Genomic DNA, 10702 nt, shown 5'->3' with positions numbered 1-10702 from the left:
AGAAGACAAAGCGGAATATTTCAGTGGTCTCTGGCTGGAAACACTGAAAAGTACGAGTCTTATCATTATTTATACTAAAGAAAGCAAAGCTCAGAGATGTTGAGAATTTGCCCAAGACTGGAAAGCTGTGAAAAACAGCAGCAACACACCCTGTGTGTTCCCATTTATTCAAATGCTAATGCTACTACTTGCGGAGGTCTCCATGACAAACTTTATTAGTTTGTGGTGAAACAGATACGGTCTGTTTCCAAAGTTGCCTTCATTCTAAATCTTCCCAGAAGCAGAGCAGGAAAGCATCATCCAAGTCCCTTTGCTTGGAAGAGTTGAACCTGCTATGTTAGGCACTGAATACAGTAGCTAAGTGCCATCTCTACGCCTCTTCCATTTCCTCCATTGATGGATTCTTAGCATGATTAATGGAAAAATGTAGGCAAAATGCTAACACAGAGCCAGGGATACTAAACAGTAGTTGACCTTTCTTTACGTGAAGTATGAACCCTCCTCCCCACATGTGACCTCAGGGAATGAGATTTCTTAGATAAGTGAACAACTGAGTCTCATACCCATTCTCCTTCTGAGAGTCAGGAGGACAACCTGCCCCCCAGTTTGACTGAGATTAACAGTAACAAGGAAAAGTTTTCAAGTTGATGTGTGTATCTCTCAGGGTTCTCTGTAACCTGTGGATGATATTAAGGAGTCGATGATGGTATAATGGGTTTGTTTCCTATACCCAATAGAGCATAGTCTCCGGAAAAGGGAATGGGAGGTGTCCACTGTCTGCAGAACAGTTAGCAAGACCACCATTTCCATGGACACTATTTGTTAAGGTTTGTAATTATAAACAACAGACTCCAGTCAGTTTAATTGTAAATATACATTTACTGAAATATAAACCATAGTCTTTGGTGCTACAGAAATGAAAATTGCAACATCATTGTGTGGAAAAGGGGCTTTTTTAAACCAAACTCTGCTCTCATTACTGATGTTGAGATCTGAATGCTGGAAATTCCTCGTTGGCCACCTACAAGGAGAGCAGTGATGGTGGGAACCGGGATGAAGGTGAAGATGCCTTGAGGATGGGGATGAAAACAAAAATCCTGTGTTACACCGCAGGCTCTACAGTTACTCTGGTCATGAGCAATGTGCTCCTACATTCCTTCCTTCTTTCCTCAAATAAGTATAAACTGTCTCATTGGTGTCAGGAACTGGGTGAAGAGCTAGGGGTAAAGGGAAAACATGCTCTCATGGTGCTGAGAACCAGCTGGATGAGACAGAATTAGACATGTTGACCAATGGAGGAAAGGAAAAGGCAGGCTCTGCTAAGGATGGTCGGGGAGAGAAGGACTGTGAGGAGACTGAAGGGGTTCAGACGCAGCCACAGCCCAGCCCTGCAGGGCTCCTCCTCGGACCTGAGAGTTTCCAAATCCACTCTTCACATGTCCTCTGCAAAAAGAAAGGAAGTTGTTGAGTGCCATCAGTGTAGACCCAGACCTGGACAATGATCAGCTCAATAGATCCCGTATTTTTTAAAAAATATGGAACCACATTCCCAAATCATGAACAAGAAGGAAGTGAGATTTCCAAGACTATGTAGGGCACTCAGAAGCAGTGCAGTCCCACCCTGGAGGGTGGCTGAATCAGTGTTCCCAACTGAGAAAGAGGAGCATATATTCAGGTTGAGATGATCGCAAAGAGGCATCAGGGGTTGACCTTCTGCCATCCCCTCCCTGGAGAACTTGCTCAGTGTGGGTTTTACAGGACACTGCAGCCTTTCCTCCTGGCAGCAGCAAGGAGGAGGACATCCTGCAGGGTGGATGGTGCGTGGCCCCTGGAGCTCCACCCCTTTCCCCAGCCCTTCCCCCTGTGCCCTGGCCCCTGTCTTACCACAGAGACCCTGCCTCTTGAGAGCAGGTCTTCATGCAGTCCTCTAAATTTTCGAAGTTGTTTCCATTCCCTTCACAGCCAGTGTACACAAACTGCTCACAGAGGCCAGTCTGGGTGTTGTAGAAGTACCTGGTCATTGTGGCATTGCAGTCACCTGTTACTTTAGGCTCCAGGCAAAGGGCAGGCTTAGAAGCTGCTGGAATGAGAGGGGCAGTGGCTCAGTTATGAGGATGCTCATCAAGCTCCATACAAGGACAACAACTAGAATCCCCAGTTTGTTTGCCATAGAGAATGTTAAGGGTGTGGGGGAATACCAGATTGAAAAGACCATTTGAGAACCTCCTTTCTGGAACAGAATCATGAATGTTGCCAGGGGTGACATGGGGTAAAAACGTATATGTCCTCATGAAGTCCTCTAAGGAGATTTGGTATAGTGCCTGAATAGCCTTAAAACATCTATAAGGCATACAAGGCCGTCCAGTGGTTAAGAATCTGGCTTCCAGTACTGGAGTCATATGTTCAATCCCTGTCAGGAAGCTAAACTCTCCAGTGCTACAGACACTAAGGCAGCAGGGCATAAATTCTTTGTATTCATGACTGGTAACCTGTTCAAAGAATGCATGTAACTCATTTCCCCTCTTCAGATGAGGAAACTGCAGATAACTTTCCCAGGAACAGAGCATGTGGGTGGTAGAGTCAGGACAAATTGCTATGATGTCACAACCCATCTGATACAATACCTGATTCTACCAGGAATTCGGAAAATACAGCACACTTGTAAGAGTATCTGGAGTCAGTGTCCTACGTTCATCACTTGCTTGTACCCAAGGTAGCGATAGCTCCCAGTCACGGGCCAGAGTATGCCTGGGTTTCTCCTAACACAAATCTGTGATGTCTTTACCATCAACCAATTCCCCTACACCCAGTGGGCGTCCCCTATTTAATTGCTGTCTGATATGAAATCCATGCAGTCTGTGCAGACCCCACAGGTTAAGCGCTTAAGACTGTCCTCAGTTTAGTGCCAGACACGTGGTCCCTACTTACTTTGGCTTGTGACCAAATGGCTAAAATGGGGAAGTCCATGACCTCACCTCCATCTTCAATAACTGATGGTTACTTCTGACCAAACTGAGGAAAATACTTACTTGCTCTTCTTAGATGAATATACATGAAACATTCACAAAGAGTGAAATGGAGGAGACGTGTAAGGCAAAGGGATGTGTGTCTGTGGAGATTCCATTCCCTTGTGAGCACAGCACCCTCACAATCATATTCACCACCTAGAAAGCTCTCTGAACCCAAATATTTATGCACTGTTGAGGTTTCAAGAAACAGGCTTATTGATTGAAGCATTGGTGTTTGGTCATTGATCTGAATCTCAGTGCCTGTCCTTCTTCCCCGAGGCGCAGAAACTACAAACCTTTATTCTCCTCACTGAGTGTTGAGTATTCAATCTTGAGTGTTTGGTATTCCTCTAGTGTATGGTTATCAAACTGTATTCCGGAAATCATCACTTGACCTATGAAACAGAGTAAATTTCAAGAGTTTCAGGAGGCCTGCTTCATGAAACAGGAAAAGGATCAAACATGGAAAAGATAATAACAGTCAAAAGACAACAGGGAAAGGGCCCGGAGACTTCTGCAGTATTCTCTGCTTTCATCCCACATTCTCCTTCATAAGTGCTGTTGCTTGGTCCCCTGCCATTGCCTTCCTCCATGATTCAACGTCTTTTGATTTCTTGTAATAATACAGGAGTAAATATTATTTGATAGAGAAATATTTTTGCTGGGCCAGAGCAATTAGGCAGAGAACTTCTTACAGAGTAACACATATCTAGTCATGACACGTGAATAGTCTTTCTGTTCATAACTCGTCCTCTATTCGAAGAACTCATGTAACATGTTTCCCCTGCTCACATGAGGAAACTGAAGATGACTTTCCCCAGGACACAAGCATGTATCCTCTTAATCCCTGTTTTCAAACTAGTGTCTAAGAGAAAACTCAGAAACAGTGAAATGGATGAGAAATTTTTAGGGTACGGTAAGAGTGGAGTTAGGTGGAGTGTCCACACCCTCCTGAGCAGAGCACCCTCACCTCAGGACCATTTGTTCCCCCTTCCTAAGCTCTCTCAGGCAATATTGATGGATTTGTGCTGAGGGTTCACTCAACAGGCATAACTATTGAATTGTCAGCCAGTGGTACTGATCTCAGTCTCAGTGAGTGCCCTCCTCTCTCCCAACAGGTGCAGAAAGTTCAAACCTTTAATGGCTTTAGTGATTATTTCAGCCAATCCTGTCAGTATTCCGGCTCCCTTCTCAATAATCTTGGTACCTATGAAAGAACAGATTTCAAATTTTCAGAAATACTGAACCATGAACCAGGACAAGTTTCAAACATGGAAAATAAAATCATAGGCAAAAATGGACAAAGAAAAAGGCCTGAAGAATTTGCTAATATTGTACCAGCCTTGGTCCCATGAGCCCAAGGACGCAGATAGTGAAATATTTTCAGGGATCTATCCTTATGGAAAATGACCAAACTTGGCCATGAAAGAGAATAAGCTGTTTAGTTTTATGACTGGTGAACATTCAAAGAACTCCTTTAGCACATCTTTACTGTTCAGATGAGAACTAGAGATGACTAGCCTGAGGACACATAGCAAGAGGCTGATAGGGTCCAAAATAGACATTCCCTGTCAAAACCCACTTGATATACTATCCTATTCGGCCAGGAACTCTGAAAATATCGAAAAATGCTGAGAACGTCGGGGTGCAGTGCCCTACTTTCATTAGTCCCCTGTCCCCAGGACTCACCTGAGCTTCCAAAGCACAGGGAGGGTGAGTCTGGGTTTCCCTGACACCAAATCTGTGATGCGTCAAGAAGCAACATGCAATTCCTCCAAACACCCCCTGGGTGCCCCACAGGGCCATTTAATTCTGACAGCAAATCCAGGGAGTTAGTATAGATTGTGCAGGTGGAGGGCTCAGAACTGTCCTCAGTTCAGATGCCAGCCATGTTATCCCGAGTCACTCCTGATTTGACAAAGTGTCTAAAACTGGGAAGTTCCATTACCCCACTCCATGTTCAAGAACTCAGTAAATCAGATGACCATTCTAAGGAGGACCACTCACATAGTGGTGTCTTATATTCATGAAGGATGAATCTAGGCACAGAGAGATGAGTGAGAAGTGCGGGGCAAGGCGGAAGTGGAGTGTGAAGAGCCTACATTCCCTAGAAAGCATGGGACCTTACATCACCGCCATGTGCTACAAACCCAAACACTCTCTGAATCACATATTTATGGATTCTTATTGAGGTTTCATCAGATAGGCATTGGGATTGAATCATTGGCCGATGGTGCCTGTTCTCATTCTCAATGCTCTTTCCTCTCCCCAGAGTTGCAGAAAGTTCATACCTGTAGCCACACCGTTGATGATACTTGTAACCACATCTGTTACTGAACGCTTCTCAAGTCCCCTTCTGTGGCTTGTCTTCAGACCTATGAAAGACAGGAAATTCCAACAGTTTCAGCAAGCCTGGGGCATGAACCAACTAAGGATGAAATATGCACAGTAAATGGTAGTCTACTGTGAACAAGAGAGGGTATAAATATGGATAATAAACAATAGTCAAAAGGGGACATGGGAAAGGGCCTGGAGACTTTCCTAACAATGTCTCAGCTTTGGTATCAGGAGTCATCCTACATGGGGCTCTTTCTTACATTCACTCTAGAGCATTCATCCCAGGTATTTCTATTTATTTTTCATGAAAGAGGAATACTCATTATTTGATGTCCAAATATTCTTTCCCACCTAAAGTAAATAGTTAAAGACATTGTTTTAGATGAACACATCTTGGCGAAACATGCACAATTTTCACCATGAAATATTTATGCACTGCTGAGGTTTCAAGAATTAGGCTAACTGATTGAACTGCTGGTCATTGATCAGAACCTCAGTGCCCTTCCCTCTTCCCCAAGGTGCAGAAACTACAAACCATTATTCTCCTCACTGAGTGTTGAGTATTCAAGCTGGAGTGTTGGCAATTCCTCTAGTGTATGGTTATCAAATTGAATTCTGGAAATCATCACCTGACCTATGAAAGAGAATAAATTTCAAGAGTTTCAGGAGGCCTGGTGCATGAAACAGGAAAAGATCAAACATGGATAAGATAATAACAGTCAAAAGACAACAAGGGAAAGGGCCTGGAGACTTCCGTTATATTGTATCCGCCTTGTTCCCACAGGCTACCCCACAAGAGCTGCGTTTCTTGCTTTCCCTGCTCTGTGGTTCCACATCTTTTGATTACTGTAAATAATACAGGAATAAACATTATTTGATAAAGAAACAGTTTTACTCAGCCAAAGCAAGTAGGTAGAGAATTATTTTCAGAAAAAACATTGTGGTAAAAAATGGAGAAATCTGGTCATGAATAAAGTCTTTCTATTCATAACTCATCATCTGTTCTAGGAACTCATGTACATGTTTCCGCTGTTCAGATGAGGAAACTGCAGATGACTTGCCGCAGGACACAAGCCTGTGGGTGGCCTGGTCAGGACAATATACTGTCATGTCACAACCCAAATGATGCACTACTGATGGCTAGGAACTCAACAATACAGAGAACTGGAGAGACTATCCAGGTCCAGGGTCTTAGTTTCACTACTCACCTCTCCGCGAGCCTCACCTGAGGCCTCAAATCACAGGAGAGGGTGAATCTGGGGTTTTCCTGGCACTAAATACATGGTTTTTCCCTCAACCATCCAATTCCCAACACCCAGTGGGCCGCCCACTGTCCACTGACTTCTGATACCATATCTGTGGAGTCAGGGCCAATGGTTGAGGTATCCAGAATGCCCTGACTTCAGAGGCCAGCCATGTGTTCTCAAGTTATCATGCTTCTGACCAAGTGACTAAAGCTCGAAAATTCCATGACTCCACCTCCATGGTCAAACACTCAGTGGAACAAGCGACCAAACTCAGGAAAACTCAACCACTGTTTTCACATTAATATCTAGGAGAAAACTCAGAAACAGTGAAATGGAGGAGATCTTTAGGGCACGGGAGGAGTGGAGTAGGCAGAGTGTCCACGCCCTCCTGAGCAGAGCACCCTCACCTCAGGACCATTTGTTCCCCCTTCCTAAACTCTCTCAGCCAATATTGATGGATTTGTGCTGAGGGTTCACTCAACAGGCGTAAGTATTGAATTGTTAGCCAGTGGTGCTGATCTCAGTCTCAGTGAGTGCCCTCCTCTCTCCCAACAGGTGCAGGAAGTTCAAACCTTTAATGGCTTTAGTGATTATTTCAGCCAATCCTGTCAGTATTCCAGCTCCCTTCTCGATAATCTTGGTACCTATGAAAGAACAGATTTCAAATTTTCAGAAATATTGAACCATGAACCAGGACAAGTTTCAAATATGGAAAATAAAATCATAGGTAAAAGTGGACAAAGAAAAAGGCCTGAAGAATTTGCTAATATTGTACCAGCCTTGGTCCCATGAGCCCAAGGAAGCAGATAGAGAATCTTCTCATGTCTCTGTCCTGGTGGAAAATGACCAAACTTGGCCATGAAAGAGAATAAGCTGTTTAGTTTTATGACTGGTAAATGTTCAAAGAACTCCGTTAGCACTTCTTTACTGTTCAGATGAAGACTAGAGATGACTAGCCTGAGGACACACAGCAAGAGGCTGATAGGGTCCAAAATAGATATTCCCTGTCAAAACCCACTTGATACACTATCCTCTTCGGCCAGGAACTCTGAACATATGGGTAAAAGCTGAGAACTTCGGGGTGCAGTCTCCTACTAGTCCCCTGTCCCCAGGATTCACCCGAGCTTCCAAAGCACAGGGAGGGTGAGTCTGGCTTTCTCTGACACCAAATCTGTGATGTGTCAAGAAACAACATGCAATTCCTCCAAATACCTGCTGGGTGCCCCACAGGGCCATTTAATTCTGACAGCAAATCCAGGGAGTTAGTAGAGATAGTGCAAGTGGAGGGCTCAGAACTGTCCTCAGTTCAGATGCCAGCAACGTTATCCTGAGTCACTCCTGATTTGACCAAGTGTCTAAAACTGGGAAGTTCCATTTTCAACAACTCAGTAAAATGATGACCATACTCATGAAGAGCACTTACATCGGGATGTCATGTTATCATAAGGGTAAATCTAGGCACAGCAAAATCAGTGAGATTTGCAAGGCAAAGTGGAAGTGTGGGGAGACTCCACATCCTCAACAACACACAACCCTCACATCACCGCTGTGTATTACCACCCAGAATGGTCCCTGAATGCCCATATTTATGGATTCTTACTGAGGTTTCACTAAGCAGGCATTTTGATTGAATCATTATTCAGTGTTGCCTAATCTCAATCTCAGTGTCCCCTTCCCTCCCGAGAGTAGCAGAAAGTTCATACCTGTAGCCACACCGTTAATGATACCTGAAACCACATCTATTACTGAACGTTTCTCAGGTCCCCTTCTATGGCTTGTCTCCAGACCTATGAAAGACAGGAAATTCCAACAGTTTCAGCAAACTGGGGCATGAAGCAAGTAAGGATCAAATATGCCAATCAAATAGTAGTCAACAGTGGATGAGGGAGAAGACAAATAAGCATAATGAGGAATAGTCAAAAGGGGACATGGGAGAGGGCCTGGACACTTTCCTAATTGTCTCAGCCTTGGTCCACTGGTCAGCCTACAGAGGGCTACTTCTTACATTCCCTGCAGCACATTCATTGCAGGTCTTTCTGATTAGTTTTCATGATAGAAGAACACTCATTATTTGACATGCAAATGTTCCTTCTTACCCAAAGTAAGTAGTAAAGTAAATTTTTTCAGATTTTTTCAGATTAACACATATTGGTGGAAAATGCACAAAATTCAGCATGAAATTTGATTCACCTCCTTATACATATGAATGGTAATCGGTTCAAAACCCGTGTAACATACATCCCCTGTTTGAGAAGAAAATTGCAGATGACCTGCCCCAGGCATGTGTGTGGCAGGGCCACGACAAGATACTAGCATGTTACAACCCATTTGATACACTCCCTGATTCTCCCAGGAACTCTGAAAATACAGACAGCTGAGAACAGTTTCTGGCTGCAATGTGAACATTCATTACTCCCCATTTTTGGAGCATCACCTGAGCCCCAAATCACAGGGCACAGTGATTCTGGGTTTTCCCCTGACACCAAATACATGGTGTCTCTGCCAACAGCATTCAGTTCCCCAAACAGCCACTGGGTGTGCAACAAGTCCATTTACATGTGACGGGAATTGATGGAGCTACTGCCGATTCTGCAGGTTGAGGGCTGAAAACTCAGTTCAGATGCCAGCCATCAGGTCCCAAGTCAATCATGCTTGCGACCAAATAATTAAAAGGGGATTGTGGGTCCATGACCCCTTCTTCAAATTCAACAACTCAATAGAACCAGTGGCTGAACTTCGGAAAACCATTGTTTAAATCCCCAAAATAGAACTCAAGGCAGAAAAATGGAAGAGATGTGCCGGCAAAGAAGGAGGGAGCTGTGCCCAGCCTCTGTGCCCTAGCGAGCACAGCACCCTCACATCAGCTTCCTGTATTCACCAACCCACAAGCTCTCTGAGCCCTGTTCATATGTCTTTCTCCCTAGGGTTCACTAAGCAGGCATGTTGGTTGGATTAGCAGCCACTGTGACTGATCTCACTCTCAGTTCCCTCCCTTCTCCTCAGAGGTGCTGGAGTGACAGTTGTTGAAAACTGTAAACAGTAAAGGCATGCTTGTCATTTCTTGGACACCTACCACATCTTGAGGTTCCCTTGAGTTGCCTTGTCTCATCTCATAACATCTAACAGCAGGAAACTCCAACAGTTTTAGGAGACCTAGGCCATTTAACTAAGAGATGGTACAAATTTGAAGCTTTCTACTACTATGCAGGGCTTTCCTGGTGGCTCAGCTGGTAAAGAAACCACCTGCATTGCTGGAGACCGGGCTTCAATCCTTGTGCTGGGAAAACCTTCTGGAGAAGGCAAAGGGATCCCATTCCAGGATTCCAGCTTGGGAGATATGTATATATATGTAATAAAATATAATAAAATTGTAATATATATCCTCATGATAGTCAACATATCAGTGGAGTCAAATCTTTGCACTTTAAGTCCTCCCTGATGGTCCAGTAGATAAGAATGCACATGCTAAGGCAGGGGACATGGGTTCTGTCCCTGGTCAGGAAGATTCCACGTGCCTGGTGGCAACTAAGAAGGTAAACTGAAACTTACGAGCCCAAATTCCTAGAGCCCTTGCTCTGCAACCAGAGAAGCCACTCCTACAAGAAGCCCACACACCACAACCAGAGAGCAGACCACGGAACTAGAGAATATCCTTTCACAAGGAGGAAGACCCTGCTGCCAAAACCAAAGAAACAGACAGTAATCCTGACCAACATGACAGGAGATATCTAGTGGACTTCTATCATTTTCCCAGAAGCTGTAGAGGAGAGGTGAGGCTGGACCTACCTTCATCCTGGATATGGTATATATTCAGCGGGGTGCTGTCCACCAGGATAACCAGGAGGAAGAGAAGGGCTGTGGAGAGGCAGAGCTGTCTCATCTTGGTGACCTTGCAGGAGGGCTCCTGAGGATGCTGAGGATGGACACACTGAGCTTTTAATATTCTGGCTGAGTGGTGAGATCAGGTGATAAGGAGGGGAGTGGGCAAGGGGAGGAGTTGAGTCAGTCCTGTTTATTGCATAACCTCCCTACCTAACCATGCCTCCTGCATCTGTCTGCAGGGCTCAAAAGGCCAGTAAGAGCACTTATCACTTGATGATGCCTGTGGGT

At 44.6% G+C, this 10702-nt stretch overlaps 1 protein-coding gene across 1 annotated transcript; it reads right to left on the bottom strand.

Moving 5' to 3' along the window:
• Window positions 1-862: 862 nt before the first annotated feature.
• TKDP1 (trophoblast Kunitz domain protein 1) lies at window positions 863-10497 on the bottom strand. The gene is given in 9 exon segments (NM_001009291.1): window positions 863-1443; window positions 1885-2077; window positions 3305-3403; window positions 4144-4215; window positions 5300-5383; window positions 5881-5979; window positions 7165-7236; window positions 8296-8379; window positions 10379-10497. Coding segments are annotated over 9 exon segments (798 nt in total). The 5' UTR covers window positions 10473-10497; the 3' UTR covers window positions 863-1442.
• Between the last annotated feature and the right edge of the window lie 205 nt (window positions 10498-10702).

Source organism: Ovis aries, chromosome 13 (genome assembly GCF_016772045.2).
Source record: "Ovis aries strain OAR_USU_Benz2616 breed Rambouillet chromosome 13, ARS-UI_Ramb_v3.0, whole genome shotgun sequence".
Taxonomy (NCBI): domain Eukaryota; kingdom Metazoa; phylum Chordata; class Mammalia; order Artiodactyla; family Bovidae; genus Ovis; species Ovis aries.
The sequence above is the reverse complement of the archived record's forward strand: the minus strand, read 5'-3'. Positions and strand labels throughout refer to the sequence as shown.